Below are 25,459 nucleotides of genomic sequence, written 5' to 3'. Positions count from 1 at the left end.
CCACCATTAATTTTGTTGGTCAGTCTCTCTCAGATCTCATATTAAAAACAGCACCATTTCTCTCCACCTTATGGCAAAATGTGTAGAATTGCAGGAAATTTGCTTTAAAACAGCTCATGTTCCTCTCCTCCCCAAGGCAAAATTAGTAGAATTGCATGTAATTAGTTACACAATTGAAATATTTTCTCTACGCCCCAAGGCAAATTGTGTAGAATTGCACAAAATTAACTTTAAATCTTTCTCTCCACTGTCAAGAGGTGGGATGCTAACATGTTTTGCTTGGCCCCTCATGATGAGTTCAGATTTTTTATGGCCCCCATCCCCATCCCTGTGTTACAGCACGGCAAGTCAGGAACCAACAAGACCCTGAACAGCTTCTACCCCCAAGCCATAAGACTGCTAAATCGTTAGTTAAATAGTTAACCAACAACTACCCAAGGCTCCTGAGTGGTGCAGTGGTCTAAGGCACTGCATCTCAGTGCTTGAGGTGTCACTACTAACACCCTGGTTCAAATCCAGGCTGTATCACAACTGGCTGTGATTGGGAGTCCTATAGGTTGGTGCACAATTTGCCCAGTGTTGTCTGGGTTTGGCTGGTGTAGGCTGTCATTGTAAATTAGAATTTGTCCTTGACTGGTTAAATAAAAATATCTGCATTGACTCATCACATATGCTGCTGTTACTGTTTTATTATCTATCCTGTGGCCTAGTCAATTTATCCCTACCTATATGTACATATCTACCTCAATTACCTCGTACCTCTGCACATGGACTCGGTACTGGTACCCTGTGTATATAGCCATGTTATTGTTACTCATTGTGTATTTATTCCTCGTGTTGGCCTATTATTTTTCTAGTATTTCTCATTTTTTCTCTCTGCATTGTTGGGAAGGGCCGATAAGTCAGCATTTCACTGTTAGCCTACACCTGTTGTTTACAAAGCATGTTACAAATGGAATTAGATTTTGAATTGATATCTGGTTTTAATGTCTATGGTGTGTATATGCGTATGGATTGTCACTAGTTACTACAGCCACAAAGTCAATATTCATGAAAAACTAAAATTTGCTTTTTGGTCTTAATTTAAGGTTATAGTTAGGCATAAGGTTAGCAGTGTGGTTAAGGTTGTGGTTAGGTTTAAAATCAGATTTTAAGAAGCGAAATTGTAGAGATAGGCAGGTTTAGCCATAATTATGACTTTATGGCTGTGGTCTCTAGTGAGAACCGTGTATGTGAAGCCTTGAGCCCCCAGTAGGCCACAGAGCCAGTACAGAGAGGTTCCAAACAAACCTCTTTATCGATGATAAATGTGGATATTTAGGTAAAACATAGGCATCGTCGGCATATAAGTGAATATAATATTCCAGAGGGCTATTTTGTCGTCGTCCCCCCCCAAAAAAAATAATGAATGTGCCTCTTCGTTCATAGAGCCGCGGTTACGTCAGTAACCTCTGATACCTGCAATTAATGTCTGTGATAAAAAGAGCTGTTTCTGTTTCCTTCCTATAAATTTGCATCTAACTTTTGAACGATTGGAGCTATTATGATCCCTTTACTGAAAGATCAGACTCTCAGGAACACTTGTGTGTATTCCGTTTCCCTCCATGATGACACGTTTCGCACAGGACACGTTAGAAATAACTGTGACAAAATATTTGAACGCAATCTCTTTTCTAAACCCACAATAATTTGCCTACCAGGTGATCCCAATACCTTTGATGCATTTTAGTCACTGCAAACCAAACATTTATTTATTTACCCTTATTTTACCAGGTAAATTGACTGAGAACATATTCTCTTGTTGTCACGACTTCCACCGAAGGTGGTTCCTCTCCCTGTTCAGGTGGTGCTCGGCGGTCGTCGTCGCCGGTCTACTAGCTGCCACCGATCCTTTTTTCTTTTTCGTTTGGTCTTGTCTGTTTTGATTGTGCACCTGTGCCTTGTTTAGGTTGTTTCGTTTGGGTATTTATTTTCTCCCTACCCGCTTTGTTTCGTGCGGGTTTATTTCGCTTTCCCTGTTTGTATGTTGGGTGACGTGATTTTTGTTCATTTTGTCATTCAGGTGTTTTCCCTAGACTTTGTTCTAGTGGTGTTTTTTGGACTGTATTATGGTCCTGAGCCTGTATGTTTTGGATGGACTTTATTAAACACTTTTGATTGAATTTACTCCTCTCCTGCGCCTGACTCCTACACCCACCTCTCGTAGAAAGCCGTGACACTTGTATTAATCCTTCATATTAAATTTGGGCTACCTGATATGACATTTCTTTGTGTATTATTAAGTGCACTTATTGAGGTAATGCAGTAAGGCATCATTCAAAAGTTTCATCAAATAATTTCTACACATAAGTTTCTGATATTTCAAAAAAATTATATTTAACCAGGTAAGTCAGTTAAGAACAGCTTCTTAGGAATGATGGCCTACCCTGGGCCAGTGGTGTGCCGCTCTACGGGACCCCCAATCGCAGCCAGATGTGATACAGCCTGGATTTGAACCAGGGACTGTAGACACCTCTTGCACTGAGATGCAGTGCCTTAGACCCCTGCGACACTCGGGAGCCCTAAGTGTTGGGAGCCCCCAGGTGTCCAATAGAGAATTGAATAGCTTCATGGTCCATGTTATTGTTAACTTAAAACAATTATATGTGTTAACATAGGCCTCGTAGGCCTAGTTATAGAGAAAAAACATACAAATATAGGTATTTTGAATTAGAGGTGGTTGTTAATCATGTTTTACCCAAGCACTCCCCGGAGAAAGAAGGCCATGTCCCTGGCACAAAACAGTTTGAGAAACAGAAAGAAACTATGTTGCCTTGCCTTGAAAGCAGTTTAAACCGATAGAGGCCAGTTATGGACCTAAACCACTGGAGGCTACTGAGGGGAGGACGGAGCAAACGGAATGGCATCAAGCACATGGAAACCATGTGCTTGATGTATAGTGCTCAAAAAAATAAAGGGAACACTTAAACAACACATCCTAGATCTGAATGAAAGAAATAATCTTATTAAATACTTTTTTTTTTTACATAGTTGAATGTGCTGACAACAAAATCACACAAAAATAATCCATGGAAATCCAATTTATCAACCCATGGAGGTCTGGATTTGGAGTCACACTCAAAATTAAAGTGGAAAACCACACTACAGGCTGATCCAACTTTGATGTAATGTCCTTAAAACAAGTCAAAATGAGGCTCAGTAGTGTGTGTGGCCTCCACGTGCCTGTATGACCTCCCTACAACGCCTGGGCATGCTCCTGATGAGGTGGCGGATGGTCTCCTGAGGGATCTCCTCCCAGACCTGGACTAAAGCATCTGCCAACTCCTGGACAGTCTGTGGTGCAACGTGGCGTTGGTGGATGGAGCGAGACATGATGTCCCAGATGTGCTCAATTGGATTCAGGTCTGGGGAACGGGCGGGCCGGTCCATAGCATCAATGCCTTCCTCTTGCAGGAACTGCTGACACACTCCAGCCACATGAGGTCTAGCATTGTCTTGCATTAGGAGGAACCCAGGGCCAACCGCACCAGCATATGGTCTCACAAGGGGTCTGAGGATCTCATCTTGGTACCTAATGGCAGTCAGGCTACCTCTGGCGAGCACATGGAGGGCTGTGCGGCCCCCCAAAGAAATGCCACCCCACACCATGACTGACCCACCGCCAAACCGGTCATGCTGGAGGATGTTGCAGGCAGCAGAACGTTCTCCACGGCGTCTCCAGACTCTGGCACGTCTGTCACGTGCTCAGTGTGAACCTGCTTTCATCTGTGAAGAGCACAGGGCGCCAGTGGCGAATTTGCCAATCTTGGTGTTCTTTGGCAAATGCCAAACGTCCTGCACGATGTTGGGCTGTAAGCACAACCCCCACCTGTGGACGTCGGGCCCTCATACCACCCTCATGGAGTCTGTTTCTGACCGTTTGAGCAGACACATGCACATTTGTGGCCTGCTGGAGGTCATTTTGCAGGGCTCTGGCAGTGCTTCTCCTGCTCCTCCTTGCACAAAGGCGGAGGTAGCGGTCCTGCTGCTGGGTTGTTGCCCTCCTACGGCCTCCTCCACGTCTCCTGATGTACTGGCCTGTCTCCTGGTAGCGCCTCCATGCTCTGGACACTACGCTGACAGACACAGCAAACCTTCTTGCCACAGCTCGCATTGATGTGCCATCCTGGATGAGCTGCACTACCTCAGCCACTTGTGTGGGTTGTAGACTCCGTCTCATGCTACCACTAGAGTGAAAGCACCGCCAGCATTCAAAAGTGACCAAAACATCAGCCAGGAAGCATAGGAACTGAGAAGTGGTCTGTGGTCACCCCCTGCAGAACCACTCCTTTATTGGGGGTGTCTTGCTAATTGCCTATAATTTCCACCTGTTGTCTATTCCATTTGCACAACAGCATGTGAAATTTATTGTCAATCAGTGTTGCTTCCTAAGTGGACAGTTTGATTTCACAGAAGTGTGATTGACTTGGAGTTACATTGTGTTGTTTAAGTGTTCCCTTTATTTTTTTGAGCAGTGTATTTGATACCATTTAACTTATTCCGCTGCATCCATTACCACGAGCCTGTCCTCCCCGATTAAGGTTCCAGTGACCTAAACTCAAACACTCATGAAAATACGAAAGTTATTGTCTATCAAAGAATGTCCTTTTGGCCATAAACAAATGTTAGTTATACAAATGAATAGATCGATTTTATTCAATTTGTCATTTTTGTTAGTGAGATTGGAAGGTTGGAGGTTCGATCCCTGGTCAAGTCGAAACAAAGACCTGATGCCTCTCTACTTGGCACTCAGCATTAAGGAGATGGACTGGGGGTAAGGCCCTGCAACAGAATAGCATCCTGTCCAGGGGGTGTACCTGTACATCAAGTTGCCTCATGCAAAGGCTTACTTGTCCAAGGTTTACTTACATAAAGGAGTAGTTCATGAGTTTTTAACTTGTAGTTACATGGTTCCTCACCCTGTAAGTAGTCTATGGGCCAGGAGAAATTGTAATCCATGGTTCGGTTGTCTTTAAACAGCCACTACAAACTTAGCTAACTTTAGCCATCACTAGCTAAAAATCAATGGAAGGGATCCCTGTGACCCAAATAACCTGAAATCAACTCCAATCAACTCCATATTTGGTTTGATGGTCACATGCCCCTGTCACTACCATTGATTGCTTAAAAACAATTTTTGTTTCTTTTTGACAATTTTCATGGAAAGCTATTACAGTAAAGTACTTAATTGTTCCCCAGGAATGATTTGATATTGAGATAAAACGACTGCATTGGGCCTTTGAAATGCAGGAAATTCGTTATCAATAAAAACAAAAAAAATCTGGAGGACCACCCATCAATCATTCTCCAGACAGCATTAAACCCATTCACAATGACAGCAAACTGCAAGTTCTCCTTGTAGGCTACCCTTTCAGTAATTGACAGATCTAAAATGACTCTATCTCCAAAGTCTAGATTCTAATCTAAACCCTATCGGTCATTAACATATACTCATAGGCTAGATGTATCAAATTATTTTATATTTGTGTGAACAAAAGGACTAGTAGAAGTAGGTGATTAGCGGGGCCAAAATAGGCCCTAAATTGAATGGGTACTACATTCATGTGCTACCCAAAAGCATTGCAAAACTAAAAAGGTATTCTCCTCCCCACTCACATCATCCAAATTAAAATGTCATGACTCATGACACAGGGTAGGTAGAACAGGGAAAATAACACACCCAGAGTGAAACTAGGTTGAAAAACATCCTTTAATAGGTCCGTGCCACACACTAGTGAAAAATAAAGCTCCTACAAAAAGAATGATACTTTTTTTCCACAATATCTTAAATAAAGTAACTTCAAGTACTCTGACTTGGGTACAAAAAACTCTAGCTGCCTCCATTAGGCCACGACACACAGCAAGATTCAAACACAGTGGTTACAAATGGCCTTACGTCCTCTGTACTGTGGCAAGGCAGATATGGGGAAATGATTCATGGAAAAAAAAGACCAAAAAATACTTAAACGTTTGTTTTTCTCTTTCTGTATGGAGAGGAATGATTACTGTGTCACTGTCAAGACTTTGGAGGCCATGTTGGATTGAAATTATATAAAAAATAATGTCATCATAAAAATGGAAAAACCCAAAAAATTCTATCCCCTACGCCCCTGTTGGAAGGGTAGGCACTACCAAGATTAAGGATACCACAGTGTTTGCAGAGGATATGTATATATTGTACAAACAATATTTATAATGTTTTTTTTTGTATCACTTTCACTAAAATAGAATAGAATGCTACAATCATTCTAAGGCATAAACAATATCTGATATTTTTAACAATTCGTTCCAAACAAGACTTGAATATTGACATTAATAAACAGTATATACACATGTATCACCATTGTCTGACTGTTTTTCTGCAATTTTTGTAATTAAATGCAGTTGTACAGTTTTAACGTAATGATTACAGTCCTCTGGTGCCCAAAAGCATAGAACAGTGTAAACAGTAATTTTTTTTCTTGGCTTTGTTTCATATTTGGGAAAAAAAATCAAATAAAAAGTCAAACACAAAGACAGACATTCCTTTCGATTCAAAGCAGTTGAGCTGATTCTTCCTTTTCATAGAAAATGATGTGGACCTTTTTTATTTTATTTATTTATTGATTCATAAATAATTATTAAAAAATTAAATACATTCACTATAATACGATTAAATAAAAATAAAAAGTCTATTTACAAGTAGTGGAAAGTATTCTACCGCAGATGCATCTTGGGTGGTTGAGCAGGATGAGGATTCAGTGCAATGATCTTGAACAGGAAATGGTATTGCACTAAGACACCCGGTTAACATTGTGTGGGACTCTTTGGGTGTTTGGATCCCTGTTGTACTGTAGCAACACCAGCCTTACAAGTCTGTCTGTTGACATTTCACTTTAACCGCCCCGGGTTCGTCCCAAAGTACAGACGGACTAGCATCATCATCTTGTCGTTCCCAAAGCGTGGTGCCTCTGCTATGAAATGTCAAATAGAACTTTACTGGAGGTCTGGTTTGAGACAGTGACGATGATTGGTAAAACAACACCCAAACTGATATATTAGTTTATTTGCTTGAGAAGCTCTGTCCATCTCTTATCAAAGAACTTCCTCATGTTGTGTCCCGCTCGCCCAATGTCTGAATTGTCTTCATTAAACTTTTCACAGTTATCAAAAACCAGGTTGACGTCAATGATGAAAGTCTCCAGATTCTGATACCTGAAAGGAAGAGGAACAGATCATTTCGAGTAAATGAGTAAAACACTCGATTGTTATGTTATCTTTTCCTGGTTACGTGACTAGATCAGAAAAAAAAAACTCTGGGTTAGTCATAGTACGACTACTTGGGAGTGGATAGTAATAGTGTCATATTAATAGTGAACTCACTGGCTGCTGATGAGCTTCTCTCTGATGGTGGCGAAGTCCATGGGCTTCTTGATGACCTTCCTGTAGCCAGGGATCCCCTTGGTGTTGACGGGGTTGAGGAAGGGCCAGGCATCCTGGTGGCGCTCCAACTCAGCCAGGAGCACCCTGTAGAAGAGAACACACACACGTCACAAAGGGAATGTTAACAGTACATTGGACCTTTGATTATTTAAAGATGCTCAACGCAATGCCCCAGGCAAATACATTTACAACCTGCATCTACATTTCCATCAGCAACTCACTGATTTAAAGTGCTGATACTTGTGCTTAGAAAATGACTCCAAGGTTTATGGTGTAGTACAGTAGTACAGTACCTGCACAAACCCAGGTCTCTGTTGTTGTCTCTGGCTGTCTTGGCTCTCTTCACACACAGCACAGGGCTCTCCTTACTGGGTGACTGGGGTGTGGGCGGGGCCTGGGACGGGGCAGGGCTCTCCTCTCCTTTCCTCTTCCTGCTGGGGGGCTCTTTCGCTCCTCCTCCTTTCTTCGGGGTGCTGTTGGCGCTCGCCGAGTCGTCCTCTGACACCTCCACGTTGCCGTTACTGTTGCCGGCCTGCTTCCCGTTCCGCTTGGCCTCAGCAGCGGTGGGTTTCTTCCCGCTTCCACCCGCCACCGGTTTGCTCGGCAGCTTCTTGTTCTTGGGAGATGGGCCGCTCGCCTGAGGGGAGAGGGGAGGAGGACAAAGATTAATGCAGATGTACTTACAAAGCAATGGCACTTAGCATATTTTGTACACAGTGTTGTTGAATTACCTACTTTGAAATAATATATGATATGAAAATGACAGGTACATGATGTACTTTGAAATAATGTAGAGGTACATGACTGATACGCATGGCTGACATACTTCTACAGTAAGGTAGGATATGTAAATGTTGAACAGTGGCCAGGACAGTTTGGGTCACCTTGGATATGCAGGCGGGGCAGTACCAGTCCCCCTCGGGGATGGTGGTGATCTTGGGTTTGTGACAGTACGTGTGGCAGCCTTTGTCACAGCCATCACACAGCAGAAGCAGGTCCTCGTTGTCACCCTTCCTGCAGATCTGACAGTACTGAAAGCAGGCAACACAGTGTCACCTCAAACCCAAGAGATGGATTTCCAATCAATATTTACCCAGATTTACATTGGAATCCACTCCAGAAGGGACATGAAATGGCCTTGGGATTCAAATGCTCTCCAATGACACACAGACTTCCCTAGCGTATTGAAATTCCGTGCCAGCCAGCTACAGTCGTTGAGGTTTTACTCACCACTTTCATGATGGACCTCTCCCAGGCGATGGACTTCTGGAGCTGCTGGAGACACATGGCCAGCTGGGCGGCACTGCGGACGTCGCCCAGGGCCTTCCTCCACACCTTCATCCCATGGGCCACCTCCTCCTCGCCCCTGTGGAAGGCAACGCAGATGTCAGAGGGATGGACGCATACAAACAGGAAACGGAAAGTCGGACTCGGACGCATGCAGGCAGGTACACGCGCTCAATCATTCGCTTTCCAACACAAACACCTGCCCATACACAGACACACAGCCACTGTCACCACAGCTAGCTGAAACTGCAGCTGTGCAGACAGACACAGGTATGAGAGAGAGTGAGTGAGGGGGGCAGGCAGGCAGGCAGGCAGCAGGGATATATGGGTACAGATACACACACCGCCAGGGAGGAGTGACGCCCATGCAGATGCCGGGAGAGGACGCAAAAGAATGGTAGGGGGGACGAGGTGGATGATTACTGACGCATAACACCATGCAGACGGCCAGAAAAAGTCAACAGGAAAAAACATTCACCACACTGTGAGTCAACCCCAAACCAGAAGACAACCATAAAATACACTATTAAGGAGGCTAAACCCAAAAAAACGACAGCATAGGTAGATGTCTTTTTGAAAAATGAAACAAAAAAAAGCACACAGAAGTGTTTGGTTGAATGCTGAGTGGATGACCTACCCTTCCCTGTCAGCACTACTGGAGGGAGCGGGGACAGTGACGGTACCGACAGCCCCCACATTATCCAGCCTGATCTGAATGGTGGTACCTAAGGGGCTCCTCAGGTACCTTCTCTCGATGTTCCTCTCCAGGTCCGCCAGCCGCGTCACCGCTATGTCCAGAGGGTTGTCCGCGTGACGCACCACGCCGCCCGCCTTGTGGTCCGCCTTGTCCTCCGGTTGGTCTTTGTCGGCAGCGCCGCCCGCCGCCGGTCGGTGTTTGGGGAGGGGCTTGTGCTCGTGGTAGACCAGATCCTCCCTCTCTGATTGGGGCTCGGGGTACATCCAGCCCTGTGCAGAGAATGTTGGGTAATGCAGTCTTTAGTTTAAAACTCCTACGGTCTTAAATAACAACCTATTCCCTGGCTACTATCAGTAGATCTTAGTTAACATTTAGACTTCAAAATGTTAGTGAGTGGACCCCGCTACTATTCATTACTTTCGAAAAGAGTCCTATATTTTCTCCAATGGATAAGGATGAGAGCTGTAATAAAAGGAAGCTGCCCATTTGTTGACGTCGTCGTTATTGTTGTTTACCTTGACCTGCAGGCTGGCGGTGGTGACCTTCCTCTCCAGCTCCTCCACCTGCTGCAGCACAGCGATGTCCATCTCCATGGCCTGCTCCTCCACACACCACCCCCGCACTGACTCCACACTCACCTGGCTCTCCTCCAGCTCACACAGCTCTATCATGGCCGCTGCAGATTGGGGAGGCAGGACGGCATTAGAGACCAGTCATACACTCCATAGACAACACATACATATTATTCACACATCAGACCCAACACAGCCTTGCTTCTGTCGCTCGCTACTCCCTCCCCAACACAACAACAAAACCACACACACACTTACACACACACACACACACACACTACACACACACACTCTTACCACACACACACACTCTTACCACACACACACACACACACACACACACACACACACACACACACACACACACACACACACACACACACACACACACACACACACACACACACACACACACACACACACACACACACACACACACACACACACTCAGAGATTAAGAATTCAATATCCAGACACAAAGAGCTGTTCAATCAGAAACCACACGAACGTTAACAAATCTGGCTTTGATGTCAGACTCATATTGAGCAGTCAGTCATGCGTCATGTACCAAATGTCAAGTCATTGTGAAGCGCAGGTGCTTGGAGTGTGCTCAGTAGGGGTAGAACTACTCAGGGCTGTCATAACACAGTGCTCAATCAGAAGTCTTTGTGAAAGTCTGGGCCTGCCAGTCGGAGTGCTGCTCAGTTTCACTGACACAAAATCAAAGCTACTTTATTCATCGGGATCTGTTGACTAAATCTACTCTGTAAAGGCTATGCAGATTGCTTAAGATTGGGTAATTGAGGGACCTACCAGCCACCCAGCTGCGTGACCTACCGCCTGCGTTTGTGTCTGAATTAGTACTCACCGTCTCTGTGCTTGGTGCAGACCTGTGGGATGAGCTCCATGTATTTGTGCACCTGTCGGTGCAGGACCTTCTCTCTGACTCCCCGGCTGTGGAGGGACTCCACCAGAGAGCGCAGCTCCTCAATGTCTGACACCCGCCACCAGCCTGACAGCATCTCTGAGCGCACACACACACACACACACACACACACACACACACACACACACACACATATATAAATAAACATATACATTATTCAGAAAAATAACTTAAGACAATATAATGTACCCTTGAAATAGATGTACAGTATTCTGATACAGAACACACTCCAGTACTGTTCTCTCTCCTCAAGAGATTCCTTTCTTCCACCCAGTAGAACAAAATCAATTATTCATTCTTATGACTCAGTGAATTAATAAAGGTTAACTGAATAAATAGATGACTCATCCCACACACGCGCTCGCACACACACACACACACACACGCTCACCCTCGGGGATGGGCCGTGGTGCGGGGTGGTCCGAGTGCTTGGGCACCTCCATCATGGCGGGAGAGGGCACCGTGGACGAGAGCTTCTCGCCGGGAGGAACAGGCGACTCGCTCTTGCTGGAGACGCTGGGCGCCGCGTTGGCACTGCCCTCCACGGAGCTGAGGCCTGATTGGCCTGGCAGGGGGCTGCTGCAGAAGGGCAGCTGGCTGGGGCTCATCATTCCACTGGGCCAGCCACCGCAGAACGCTGAGAGACCCAGCAACGACCCGCCAGCCTTACCCTAGAGGGGGGAGATACATACAGGATTTTCCATTATCAGCTTCTACTACCAGTATAAATCATTAGGACAAGGGGTCTGTCCTGGCAGCCTACTGACCTGCAGGGTTGACAGAGGGTAGTTGATGAAGCCAGCTGGGTGGTGGGGGCTGGCTGAGGCCGACGCTGCCGAGGGGGTGAGAGGCAGGGCGGGGGAGGCCGGGGGAGACCTGGCCCGTGTGAGGCTGGAGGAGGGCAGCGGGGAGGACTGGAGAGGGCCGGGCCCTGGGGAGGGAGAGGTGGTGAGGGAGGTGTCGTCACAGGGGGAGCGGGGGAGCAGGGTGAACCAGTGACCGCTCCTCTCTGTCAGGACCCTGAGGAGCTGGTCACTGGGGAGGTACTGGAGCTGTGCAGGGGTAGGGGTTAGGGTGGAGGTCTTCATAGGGCTGAAAAGCTGGGGTGGGGGGCTCAGGAGGGAGGAGAACGAGGAGGGAGACGAGTTGGAGGTGGGGTAGCCGGGTTTGGCCTCCTCGCACGGCAGGTTGGGCGCCGTCGACGCACAGGGGCTTGTAGGTAAGGCGGGCAGGGAGGCGTTGTGGGCGGGATAGGATGGTGGTGTTGTTATTGTTGTCGTGGTAACAGACGGTGGCGTGGGGCTGCCGTTGTATTTGGGACGGGGGTCTGCCTCGGCTTCGCGGGTTTCCTTGGCAACGTCCTTAGCGACGTGGAGGAGCGTGGTCAGTTTGGAGAGAGAGGCCGACTGCAAGAGGAAAAGACTGTGAGAACCTTTCTTCTCCTCCTTCCCTTCCTCTGACCCCACGGGGGTGTAGACGCTCCTCTGCTCCCCGCCGAGGCCCCCAGGTTTCTCCTTCTGCACCTCCTCCTCCTGCGGCTCCTCCTTGATGTGCACCTCCCCTGCTGCCGTCCTCCTCCTCTCCCTCTCTTTCTCCAGCTCCCCCGCAGCTTCTCCGCTCTCCATGGCCTCGATGAAGACCCCTCCACAGTGGGGCAGAACCCAGTAGCGCCGGCGGTACCGGTCCTGGCCGTACATCATGGAGCGCAGGGAGTGGGACGCCTCAAACAGCTTCCTCCTCACCTGGTGCTGTTGCTGTGAAACCAAGCAAGACCGCCATGACCTGAGTTATAACTAAATCAATGAATCAATAATATCTCACTATTTAGTATTGTTCTTCCATAGAGATGGAACTCTCAGATCTCCGGAAGGAAGGACTTACCTTGGCTAGCTTCTCTATCTGTTTCTCCAGCTCCTCCACACTAGTTGATTGGTCCCCATCGTCCTCGTCACACGTTTCCACTTTCTTCCCCTTCTTCATCTCCTCCTCCTCTTCCTCGTCCTCTTCATCGGCCAGGTCGTCGCTGTCTTCGTCTTCATCATCGTCGTCGTCGCTTTCTGCCCCGGCCTTTCTCTTGCGTTTGAGGCTAGAGGAAGGCGTACCCAGGGGCTGGGTCTCCTCCCCTCCCATGCTGGCATCTCTCTTCCCGGTCCGTTTGGCATGGATGGTCCTCAACCTGGAGAGAGAGAAACACACAGGTGAGCTTTCAGATGCACACACACACACACACACACACACACACACACACACACACACACACACACACACACACACACACACCACTTACTTTTTGAGTTTGCCCTCGATCAGCCACTTGTCCTTCCTCATGTTGGTCATGTGATCAAGGTTCTTGTCGATCTCACTGTAGAAACAGCAGTAAGATTCAGGATATGTCAGTTCACACGTACAGGTAACTATGGAAACAGTGAGTAAATGAGGGATACAAAGTATATTGAAAGCAGGTGCTTCCACATAGGTGTAGTTCCTGAGTTAATTCAGCAATTAACATCCTATCAGGTTTAAAATGATGTATAAAAATGCTGGGCATGCCATTATTTTGGCTACTATGGCTATGTCCCCATAGGATGACAATGTCCCCATCCACAGGGCACAAATGGTCACTGAATGGTTTGATGAGCATGAAAACGATGTAAACCATATGCCATGGTCGTCTCAATCATCAGATCTCAACTCAATTGAACACTTATGGGAGATTCTGAAGCAGCGCCTGAGACAGTGTTTTCCACCACCATCAACAAAACACCAAATGATGGAATTTCTGGTGGAAGAATGGTCTCAGATCCCTCCAATAGAGTTCTAGACACTTGTAGAATCTATGCCAAGGTGCATTGAAGCGGTTCTGGTTCGTGGTGGCCCAACGCCCTATTAAGACACTTTATGCTGGGGTTTCCTTTATTTTGGCAGTTACCTCTAGTTAACACAAACAGTACAATTTTCTCTCTCTCTCTCTCTCCGTAGAGTGAATAGCCTGCAGCGCTAGTATCCCTCCATTCTAGTGAATAATTTATGTATTGGCTTCTCTCTCTATCAAAATTGAATCCCACTCCAGATTAGCTGATCTATCCAGAGTCTTACACAGCATTAATAAAACACGAGGGCATTAGCAGCTGAGTGAAGTCAACTGAACGTCATTATTTGTAAGGAGCTAAAAGGCAGTAGGCTCACACCAGTATGGACGCCTCCTGTACACTAAACCTGTCACACTGGCTCCACCTAATAAGACAGGAAGGGACGACGATGCCTGATCTACAAGGATGTTCTCTCATGCTTGTGAAATGTTGTCTGCATATCCTATCAGTAAAACCAGTAAAACCATTTGATCTCCTTTAACGTCCAATAATCTATTCCCTTGTGGCTCCACTGGTATGAGGCCTGTGTGATGTACAGCGCTGGCAGGTCAGCACCTCTCCTCCTACCTGTCAACGCTTTTGCTGCAGATAGAACCTGACCTTTAATGGTTTCATTTCAATTGTTCTTTCTTCCCTCCTTCTGACGACACTCTCGCTGCAGCATTATCTATTTAAATGTTTGGCGTCTCCTGTTCTTTACTCCTACCTGACGACACTCTTGCTGCAGGCCAGCTCATTGGCCAGGAAGCCTAGTATGGAGGCCTTCTGGGTGGGGGTGTGGGCCTGGAAGGCCTTGGTCTTCAGGCTGAGGGCCAGCTCAGCCAGGTCAGTCTGCCCGCAATGGGCCCCCATGTACATCTGCAGCACCTCCGACACATTGTCCCGGTTGATGCCCACGTTGGTCAGATGGTCCCCCAGCATGGTCTTGGTCTGGGGGGAGAGGAGAGAGACAGGAGGGGTGAGTCATGGAAGATAGAGTGAAAGACAGCATGGTCTTGGTCTGGAAGGGGGTGTCAGGAGGGTTGGGTCGTGATAGAGTTGTTCCACTTTCCAGGGGAGTGTTGACTCATAGACAATGGACTGGTTTCCCAGACACAGATTAAGTCCTAGACTAAAATGCATGTTCAGTGGAGATTCTCCATAGAAAGTGCTTCTTAGTTCTTAGTCTAAGACTAGGCTTTACCTGTGTCTGGGAAACCGGACCAATGCGTGTAGGTTTTTATTCCACCTATGTGAGAACATGATTGGTACATTCCTGTACATGTACAGTATCTCACCTTGTGTCCAGGGGGCAGTCCAGGGTCACACACGGCCAGGGAGAGGAGTCTGACCAGCAGGTCCTGGACGTGTCCCATGCTGTCTCCCACGTTGAGCAGGCCCTCCTGCAGCATGCCCAGGGTGGGTACGTCCACCCCCACATCGAAGCCCAGCACCTTCCCAAAGCCGCGTAGGAACTGCATCAGCATCAGGCAGTCAGACACCGCACCCCCCGGCAAGATCAGGCCAGGGATTCTGGAAAACTCTGGAAGAGGCTGGAGTGAAAGGTAAGGAGAGGGAGGGATGTTTAGGATTCGTCTCACATGACACCCTGGGACTCCTACTGTGCCCTATGTGGACGGCAGTATATGGGGAGTAGTGTGACTAACATATTGCAATGCCAATGACTGAATCACATGGCTCTGAATGGCAACTTTTTGTTTAGGTTTTCATTAGTAAACATGTGGTGGGCTATTATCTCGTCCCTCCTTATGCATTACTCTCTTTAGCCACTTGATGGCAGTGTACAGCACAAACCGTGTCCAGTACTCAGGTTTCACATATGATACATAACAAATATACTGCACATACATACCATTGTGATGATACAATGCCCATAACCACCCATAACCCAAACCTAGATAATATTAACTTGTCAGTTCAAATATATATAATGTAAGAGAGATGTAACAACATTAAACGGCCACCTACAATTTGGAAAGCTAGGTCCCTTAAATGATGTCACCCTTCAGACATCACACAGGACTGAATCATGGGCAAGATGGGTCATTTATTACCTTATGATCGGCCAGACACATGTCTTCATTTGGCTTCTTCAGCTCCCTGGCAATCTCCAGTTCCAGCCTCCTCAGCTCCAATTTCCGCTCCTTGTTGAGGCGTTTCTCATCCCTCTTTTCCTGCCGCAAGCGCTCGCGCTCCTGAGGCCCCAGAGAAGGAGAGAGGAGGGGAGAGTTAATGGGCTCACGCCAGTGGAGGTAAAACAGACAAGAATGTCAAGCCGAGTCTGCTGAGTAGTTTTAGAATTCAGCCCGGCGCCCCTGCCTGCGCTCTCAAAGAAAAAGCGCTCGAGGGCCATTCTTTAGACTCAGTTAGTGCATTGAAGAAATGAAAAGTAGAGGGAGGAGAGAGGGATTGGATGGGTTCAGGAGGAGTGGGACCTTCTGGCGTGTATGTTATGTGTTGTGTGTGTGTGTGTGTGTGTGTGTGTTATGTGTTGTGCATGTGTGTGTGTGTGTGTGTGTATGTTATGTGTTGTGCGTGTGTGTGTGTGTGTGTGTGTGTTATGTGTTGTGCGTGTGTGTGTGTGTGTGTGTTATGTGTTGTGCGTATGTTATGTGTTGTGCGTGCATGTTATGTGTTGTGCGTGCGTGTGCGTGTGTGTGTGTCATGTGTTGTGCGTGTGTGTCACGTACCTCTGCTTTCTTGCGAGCCTCCACCGCCTTCATGAGCATCCCATGTTGCCGTCTCCTCTCCCTCTCCTAGCAGAGCAGAGAAAACACACACACACACACACGTTACACACCGGAGAAGGTGTAACCTCCACAGGTGAAGTCAGAGAGGTGGACAGAAGGAGGAAAACCCCCATTCGCCTCCATCGTGGCGAGGTTTTCACAAGCTGAGGTTAAGAAGACAACGGTACGAATGACGACAACCAGAAAGCATCAGAGGGAGAATGCGGTAGATGGTGATGACGGGGTCAAAAAGAGAGGTTAGGGTCAAGCTATGATGCCTCTAGGTAAAAAGCTGACGGAACACAAAGCAAAATGACTGAGTCATCATAGCCACAAGCCAGTGGGATGAAAACAAACATTGCTCTGTGTATCATCCATCTGTTTAGCTGATAGCCGTTCCAGATTGAAAATAGCCTAAACCTATGGGGGATATCGAGTGAAGGTCTTACAAGGAGACTTCCCTGGTTGAGGATAGATTGTCTCAAAATGTTTTATTGTAAACAAATAGGATTTGATCAAGGCAAAGCGAGGACAGTGACTGTCTGTCTGAAAGGGGTGGGGAACTCAGTGATGTGATAAACAGAAGTCAATGAAACAAATCCTCTGGAGTCAGCTGCATACAGCATGTAGGGCCAGGAGTTTCTCCTGCTCAAGTTTATATTGTTAGGAAAAACTCCTGGCTCTAATCATGTGCAACAGACACGCTCAACAAGCAATAGCCAGCCAGCCAGCCAGTCAAGCTGCTGGAGAAGACAGGCAGGTACAGTAATAGACAGCAAGCCAGTCAGAAGACAGGCAGGTACAGATACAGAACAGAGCAGCAGAACGACTCATGCTTGCATTCCAAATGGCACCCTCTTCCCTATGTAGTGCACTACCTTTGACCAAAGTAGTGCACTATGAGGTAGTGCACTATGCCATTTCAGACGCAGCCTCAGAGACTCAATGGGACGTAACAGGTTAAAGGGCAGCTCTTTGTGGACGGAGACGGACACAAGCTCAATGTCTGGCACTGGAAAACTCAAGCACTCACAGCCACTCAAAAACAACAGCTAGACGATGGATGTGATGGATGACTCATCGAGAGGAGCGTACTTTCAGACAGTAAGAGTGAGCATGGCAGGGCATGGCCGCCTTTTGCAATGCATTCTGGGGAGTGCGGGGGGAGCTACCGAACCACCGCAGGCGGAGCGAGGTCAGGTGTCTCAGAGCAGATGGAGGCGACACACTGTTGTGTTTGTGTGTTTGTTTGTTTTGCTGAAAAGCCATGCAGAATAATGTAGTATGACTGCAGCCAATGCTACACTTAATGCATTGCTATGACAACCATATCACAACCAGGAAACACGATGCGGTGTTAGATGTACAAAAATAAACATACCCATACCATATCTAGTCTATGCCTCTCCAACTCCTGGCAGAGAGAGTTAGCAAAGTATTATGGAACAGAAATGACAGCAAAAAAAAAACAGATTGTTTAGCAGAAAAATACCCAAAGTTCAGAAATAACCCAATAGAATGGAAACTGACCAAAGAGAAACAGTAAAGGGTTTAATAAAATACCTAGTTACACACAACCTTGAAACACACACACACACGAACACACACACACCCTGTAAACACTGATCTAGCTGAAGTGTATTTAGTATCATTTCAATGTCAGAAGAGAATAGGCGTGCTGCTAAAATGCTCCGCGTACCTGGTGCTTCAAAATGACTGCATGCTGCCTTCGCATTTCTTTCTCCTTCAGGGGAAGACAGAAAAGATGAGGGGAGAAAATCAATACACATTCATACAGTCACCATCATGAAAATCACTAGGGCTGATGGGATTTCAGACCATTTTACAGAGGAGCTACAGCTCATGCCTAATCTCATTGTCAGACACATCTCATCTGGAAAAAAGCTTGGACATTTTGGTTTACATTGAGATGCTGTGTGTAACCCAAACTCTCACCTTTATTCGTTTCTCTGCCTCCATAATTTTGGCATTCGCAACCTCTTCTTTCTTTCTCCGTTTAGCCTGCGAATGCAAATCAGGTCAAACGTCATTTCACTGCCAGACATCTGAACAGACAGACTGACGGACACATGCCACTCCGCAGTTTCGCACCGAGCACTCAAAACATGATATTTTCCCTGTAACAGAAAATGAAACGCATGCCTCACGTGCCAGTCAAATGTGTAGAACACAGAGAGTGAATCATGTATCATTTAAATATGTAATTGCAAACAGCTAAAAAATCCTGTTAAGAGTGGCTTACCAACCATGTCAACTCAAATTCGATTTAGTCCTGCTAAAATACTTGTGCTCCTACAGTGTAATTGTGTGTTCAAGGGAAAGATATTTTTTTTTCCTACCCACTTATGCTAAACTGTTGCTGTTGTCTGATAAAATAGAAAAAAAAATGATTTCTGTCTAATTTAAATATGGTCTGACTCTGAGACAGCTAGCAGAGACAGAGATTTTAATATTCAACAGCTGTCAACCAAGACCAATTTAGCATTAGTTCCATGTGGAATTATGCCTGAGACATTACTCCTTCCAACACTGCGGTATTATTCAGTAATAGGCTTGGGTAAGATTAAAATACTATGGACAGGGTAGACTGAGGCTCTGGGATGCATTTGAGGAGTGATGTTCTGTTAATTCAGAGGATATGTTCGGTATTGGGTCAGTTGATTGTAGTACCTCCAGGATCTGCTGTGCCCTCATCTCCTTCTCCAACCTGATCTGCTGAATCCGCTTGATCTTCTCCTGGAGAAACACAGAGGTAGGTGGATCAATACACTATGCAAACCAAACGGTGGTGAAACAAGGATACCCTCCATAGTCAAGACGGGAGACGGTTTGACAGGAAGTGGTGCCACATGAAGAATGCCCTACCTGCTGCTTGATGATCTTCATTTGCTCCTTCTGCTTCCTCCTTTCCTCGGCCGCCATGATGGCTGAAAGAGAGACTTTAGGGACTTAGGTGTTAAGAAATGATTTGCAGCAGTGGTACTGTACATCTCTACAAGAGGACAGTGAGGAATGGTGTATGCACTCAGATGTAGTGTAGTGTACCTTGTTGCTTCCTGGCCTCTTTGGCTGCCCTGGCCATGGCCTGCTTCTCCAGCTTCCTCATCATCTTCATCTGGGCCGCCTGCCTGGCTATCTCTGCAGAGAGAGGTGATGGAACGTTACTGTGGGACCAAACATGTTTGGTGGGTAGCATTCATAGACTTCAAAATGGAGATCTGTTTATTTTTTTGTCTCCTCACCTTGGGCCTCCAGTTTGCGTAAGAGTTTGGCCTCGCTGGGGCTAGGCACCTCTGCCCCCAACCCCAGACCCTCTCCCACGTTGGGCGGCCGGCCCTTCCTCCTCCGGGAGCCCTTTCCCCCCTCGGCCCCGCGCTGGCGCTCTGAGTTGGGGGGCCGTCCCCGCCGGCCCTCCATGGCCAGGATATGAGGGATGACGTCCTCGTCCTTCAGCAGGCTCCACTGCAGACCCTGGGTGTAGGACGGGGGCGAAACAACAGGGTAGAAGGGCTGTTAGTGTAGTGTGGGTAATAAACGGCTTCAACATACTTCAGCTGCTTTTATTACTCTACTGTTACTCTAGGGTTTACTCTTTAGATCGATCACTCATGACAGAAAAGAGGGCAGATTAAAGATCAAAATATGCAAAGCATGGTGTTATTACTGGACTACAGAGCTAAGAACCGGATAATGGTCCAATTTCTACCTGTGATAAGAACACCACTACAACCCATTCCATTCAGCATTCAGCTAGTTAAACTATCCTACTGTACAGTATATGACTGGTCACCTGTAGAAGTCATGTCAACTGATTATTACATGACTCCCTAGACAAAGGGGGCTAGGGGGTAGGACTACTGGAGTCTATAGCTGATTTCTATCAATGTCCCTGAACTGCTTAAGTCACTATACACTTTCTACTGTACATGAAAAGAGGAAATTAAAAAATGAGACGGGCAATAGATAGATGAAAAGACATCACCTGGGGTCCTTCTCTGGCTTCATAGAAGTCACCAACCATTATCTTTGCACTGAAGCTAAAATTATCGCGTGTGATGCCACTTATTCCATTTCTGGATAGATACTACAGAAGAGAAAATAATGACGTTTGGTGAGACAGGGATATCCAATGTGAAAGTATGTAAAAGTGTGACATTGAAAGCGATCTAGCTACAGAGGAGGAAGCTAAAAACGGATGATTCTACTACATAGCATTAAAGGAATGAGGGGGAAATTGAGCAAACGCACAGTGAGAATCAGAACGCTCTAACGGAAGGGATTGGGGAAATGAACTAAAAGGATTTCAGCTCTTCTCATGTTAAGGTTACAGGTTGGCGTGGATGCTAAGTGAGCACTAGCGTGAGGGTGAGGCTAGTTGCTAGCGTAAGACTCGTCTAAGGGGTAGCGTTACTGTTACCTTCATCACATCTGGGTACTGCTTCAACTTCTTCCCGCATGGCGCGTAATACGCCACGTCGCCTTGCATCTTCCCAGACACGCTCTTGATCCGCGTTTCTCTCTGCCAGCTGGAAAACACGTGGACGGAAGGAAACTGTGGGTGAGTGACCGAATGCCCGAGGCTTTGCCATTGCTAGAGAGAGCTTATCAATTCAAGTCTCCACTCGACCTACCCCAACTCCAGAGGTATCCTCAACTCCTGCTCATCCATCACCCTCTTTCTTTTCCCTGCGCCTGGAGAGCGAGAGAGAGAGAGAGAGAGAGAGAGAGAGAGAGAGAGAGAGAGAGAGAGAGAGAGAGAAAACCCATTAGTCAGACTGAACAATACACAGTCACAGCATTCTCTCCATAGCCCTAAACACCCACCCATAGCCACAGCAACACAGTACTGAATATGAGCAGTGTTTGGTTGTGTGAGACAAACGGGGCTGCTGGGGCTCACTCCACTATGCAGGCCTTTCAGATCAAAGGTGTGCCTTCTCCTATTGACTGGAGCGCTGCCCCGAGTGTGTCCACTGTGTCTCCAACCCAACACCTGTTGCCATGAGGTGTGCCTTATTGTTTATGCGTTCCCTTTATTCAACCAGGTAGAGTATTGAGAAACTCCGTGCTCTGAAAGCAACTTAAGGAAATTACTCAAAATATGTCCTGCAAAATCACTGACATTCCTATGTGAATTTGATGGGCAGCGAAGCATGTTGAATTGAAACGTTCTTAGGAAGATCGGTATCTCTGTGTGTGTTCTTTCCCTTCCTAAACTGGGTAATCTCCCAGTGCTGAGAGAGAGAGGGAGGAGAGGAGAGGGGAAAGAAAGAAAGCTTGGGCACGGCAGAAGTGCCAAACAAGTTGTCAGGCCTGTTAAGCCCAAGGCGATGCACCTACAGGAACCCAGGCCTGTTAAGCCCAAGGCGATGCACCTACAGGAACCCAGGCCTGTTAAGCCCAAGGACATGCACCTACAGGAACCCAGGCCTGTTAAGCCCAAGGACATGCACCTACAGGAACCCAGGCCTGTTAAGCCAGCCAACCACCCGGCTAACTAAAAATAGACCCCCCTTTTCCTCTCCCTGTTTTCCCCCCACAGCCATCTGAAGATGATAGCATATAATGCCATGTGTGAGCTCAGCTATTCCAGTGTGGTTACGTGTCCTCAACAGTTAAAGGTACAGCTAGGTGGTTTTGCAGACTGGTTTTGTGTTTGAGCTGTATGAGTAGCTTTGTGAGAGTAGGTAAAGAAGTTGGCCATAACAACTGCTACAGGGTCAGATACTTTGTCATCCCCCTAATGGTTAAGGTTAGGATAGGGGTTAGGGTAATCTGATGCTAGATTTGCAGCTATGGGGCAATTTAAAACTTGAGCGGCTTTGACAATGTACCAGGCGTTTAAGGTGTGTTGCCTGCGGTTACCTGGGGGCATGGCCAGGGAGTAGGAGGAGGAAGGAGAGCTGTGATAGGCCAAGGCACTGGAGCTGGTGACGATGTTGGGCGTCTTGATGACCTGCAGGTTGAGCGGGGAGCAGCTGGTGGCTGTGTGGTTGGTTGAGTTGCTCAGTAAGGAGGCGTGGCCTTTGGTTAGCTTGAGTGGGGTCTTCTCCCGCTTGGAGGCGGAGCCTGAAGATGGCAGCTTCAGCTTCGGGTCCTTCAGTTTGCCACCCGAGACGTCCGTGTCGCTGTCCGAGTTACTGTCAGAATCTGAGAGGAGGGTACCAGAAAGAGATGGGTTATCACTGGGAGACTCAGCAATGGTTGAATAGTGTTCACTATTGCACATCACCGTAGCCCCAAAAATACTGTACACTACAAATATTGCATGTGCCTTCCATTAGGACGGTCAGAACGGTAGGTATCTAACCTGACAAGCTGTCATCCGAGTCCTCCTCATCATCCTCCAAATCATCCAGATCATCATCATCATCATCGTCGTCGTCATCCTCAACAGAGTCATCAGAGTCCTTGCTGCTAGGGAGACCGGGGAGACCTGGGAGGCCGGCCTCGGCCCCTCTGAACAGGTCCACCAGAGACTGCACCAGGTGACTCTGAGAGAGGCCCTTCCAGGCTGCCATGGGGGCCAGAGCATGGGCCTGAACCTGGAGGTTAGGGGCCTGGAGCTTAGGGGCCTTGGGGGCCTTGATCTTCCTGGGGCCCCGTGCCGCGGCCGGTGAGGGTGAGGTAGCGGGCCGCGCCGGGGGGCCCTGAGAGGAGGCCAAGTGGGCCCTTCCGCCGGTGCTGAGGTTGACAGGCAGCGAGAGGGACAGCCCTGCCCCAGAGAGGTCCTTGTTGGAATCCTTGCGGGGCTTGGTGATAAGGGCCAGCGGCGCGTCCTGAGCGGTGGTGCTTTGGATGACTCCGTTGGGGTGGGCAGCCAGGCCCAGGAGAGCGCTGGACAGGAAGAGGTTGGAGTGGTTGTTCTGGGGGGGAGGGGGGAGGGGAGCAGGGGGCAACTTGGTGCTTCTGCCACCGCCACCCGGACTCTCCGAGGAGGACAGCTTGGGGGGCGGCAAGGAGGATGACGTCACCCCAGCAGCCTTCCGAGAGGTTTTGTGACCCTGCTGCTTCTTGGGCTGCGCCGCCGGGAACGTCTGGCCTTGCGAGAGTAAAGACTGGAACGGAGGGAGGGCGGGAGGGAAGGAGGGAGGGTGGGAAGGAGGGAGGGTGATAAAACAAGGGAAAAGAAAAGAGAAAATAGCATAATTGTGCCAGCTGTCAATTTGCATCTACGTCGATTATTCAAGCTGGTGATGAAGCACAATGCCTGGCTCACTGTCTCACTGTGCCTAGGACAGAAGCCTGGAGACAATTGCATATAACAAGGCAATAACCACAGCCATTGTACTAAGTAAAGAGTAAAACCGCTGAGAAGCGGCTTCCAGTTCCCATATCTCACTTAAATGACTACAGTTATGAGCCTGTGAAAAGTGTTAGCGTCATGCATCCGTGTTTTACTTTAAACAGCATAACGGCAGATTTTATAGAACGACAGTCACGTTTGGCGTTGCACCGTGTTTCAGCAAACACAGGTAAGGACTTTGACATGTACATTCAACTAGATGTGATATCAAGTGAAACAAATCCATTTCACAGACCATGTAATACAGTAGCAGTTCCTGAACCACTGGGGGACTGCAGAGGCCTCTGGTTAAAACATAACCTCTCCACCGGTAAAATAGAACAGAGGAAAAGACCAGATTTCCACTCCTAGCGGGCTGGAGCAATAGGAATTAGCTTCATCAATTAACTACTATTTCAATGACCATTTCGACTATATACGAGAGGTCCACAATGTAGAAGGTGATACATATGTATATGTTCTATCTAGTTGTGAATGTATTAAATGGAGCGTAAAACCGTAATAAATACATACAGTAACTATATGTGCCGTCTGCTTTGCTGAGGTAATGAGGCCAAAAGCATTGACCTTTTGGTTGACCTTTTGGTTTACAGGCTGAGCAGCACAGCAGGAGACCCAATCAAATGACTCAGACAGGACTGCCACTTCCCTCTCTGACTCCCTCTGGCTAGAAGCAGCCCTCTTACTGCAGCTCATCTACAGTGTTACCATGAATACCGACAACCTAACTGTGAAAGGAGAAACGGTTTCATGTTCGACCGCTTTTAGATGATCCAAATGAGGTGAAAAGCTAAGCTAGCCAGTAACCAATCTGTGGTATTATTTGACCATGGGGAAAAAGAGCTACTGTGTGAATAATGGGATTTTTTATTTGTATTTATTTGATTTAACCGTTATTTAACTAGGCAAGTCATACTTGATACCATATTCCTTGCTAGTGGCTGGGCAAAGAGGACACTGCACCAACCTGTTTGAGCCTGAATTCGTTGATTTGAGAGATTGATTCCTCCAGCAGCTTCCTCTTACTGGCCTTCCCACTGCCAGCTGTCTTCAGAGGCTTCGGCTGCTGGGAGTTGGCCATGGGCGACGTGAGGAGAGGGAAGGTTTGAGGCGAGGAGGACAGGGGTATGGCGCGGGACAGGGAAGTGCAGAGGGACAGGGGCAGGTGCTGCAGCGAGGAAGGCAGTAGCTTGGGCGGCTTGGGGGGAGGATGTGGTGCGTCCTTTGGGCGAGGTGATGAGGGGGATTGGAGAGGCAGAGAGGGGTGATGGGGAGGTTTCCCTGCGGGGTTGGGTGAGGAGGGCCAGGGGCTTGGAGCTGGCTGCTAGGCCCGTGGACTGGATGACACTGAGGTGCTGCTGGAGACCCTCCTCCCTGGGCCGGGAGGTCTGGAGGGACAGGGGGGAGCTCTGGGACAGGGTAGGAGGAGAGGGGCAGTGCTGTGAGGGGACCAGGGTGGGGGGGTTGGAGGGTAGACTGTGGGGCAGGCTGTTCCTCTTGTCTTGGGCCTCCTTCATGCCCGAGCTTAGTGTCCCGATCTGGGGAGGGAGGAGAGGAAGCCCGCTGTTAG

At 47.7% G+C, this 25,459-nt stretch overlaps 3 protein-coding genes across 17 annotated transcripts in view; all 3 read right to left on the bottom strand.

Moving 5' to 3' along the window:
- Positions 1-5,731: 5,731 nt before the first annotated feature.
- Positions 5,732-25,111, bottom strand: LOC106575161 (bromodomain adjacent to zinc finger domain protein 2B). Of its 9 annotated transcripts, none has more exons than XM_045698853.1 (29): positions 24,857-25,111; positions 22,894-23,641; positions 22,449-22,733; positions 21,215-21,275; positions 21,001-21,109; positions 20,566-20,667; positions 19,826-20,054; positions 19,629-19,721; positions 19,449-19,522; positions 19,254-19,319; positions 18,519-18,584; positions 18,262-18,306; positions 17,944-17,976; positions 16,524-16,589; positions 15,888-16,028; positions 15,111-15,365; positions 14,540-14,763; positions 13,251-13,325; positions 12,845-13,139; positions 11,731-12,717; positions 11,355-11,634; positions 10,886-11,041; positions 9,961-10,121; positions 9,386-9,714; positions 8,692-8,827; positions 8,346-8,492; positions 7,755-8,098; positions 7,402-7,545; positions 5,732-7,233 (listed from the first exon to the last, which is right to left on the bottom strand). In XM_045698853.1, exons 1-29 carry the CDS (start codon positions 24,968-24,970, stop codon positions 7,077-7,079), a joined length of 5,922 nt encoding a protein of 1,973 aa, XP_045554809.1. In that variant the 5' UTR covers positions 24,971-25,111; the 3' UTR covers positions 5,732-7,076. The 9 variants fall into 9 exon arrangements, with proteins under 9 accessions (XP_045554809.1, XP_045554810.1, XP_045554811.1 ...); XM_045698854.1 differs by having other exon boundaries at positions 17,950-17,976; XM_045698855.1 differs by having other exon boundaries at positions 19,449-19,510.
- Positions 24,972-25,406, bottom strand: LOC123728319 (bromodomain adjacent to zinc finger domain protein 2B; the record flags this gene model as incomplete). The annotated part of the gene is made up of 1 exon (XM_045700374.1): positions 24,972-25,406. A coding segment is annotated over exon 1 (435 nt), but the record flags the coding sequence as incomplete, so codon positions are not given.
- Positions 25,160-25,459, bottom strand: part of LOC123728154 (bromodomain adjacent to zinc finger domain protein 2B) — a 52,107-nt gene continuing 51,807 nt past the window's right edge. For all 7 annotated transcript variants that reach the window (XM_045698862.1, XM_045698866.1, XM_045698868.1 and 4 more), the window contains one exon: positions 25,160-25,427. The gene's annotated coding sequence lies outside the window, so the exon portion shown is untranslated. The remainder of the gene's footprint in view (positions 25,428-25,459) is intronic.

This window comes from Salmo salar, chromosome ssa17 (genome assembly GCF_905237065.1).
Source record: "Salmo salar chromosome ssa17, Ssal_v3.1, whole genome shotgun sequence".
Lineage (NCBI taxonomy): Eukaryota > Metazoa > Chordata > Actinopteri > Salmoniformes > Salmonidae > Salmo > Salmo salar.
The sequence above is the reverse complement of the archived record's forward strand: the minus strand, read 5'-3'. Positions and strand labels throughout refer to the sequence as shown.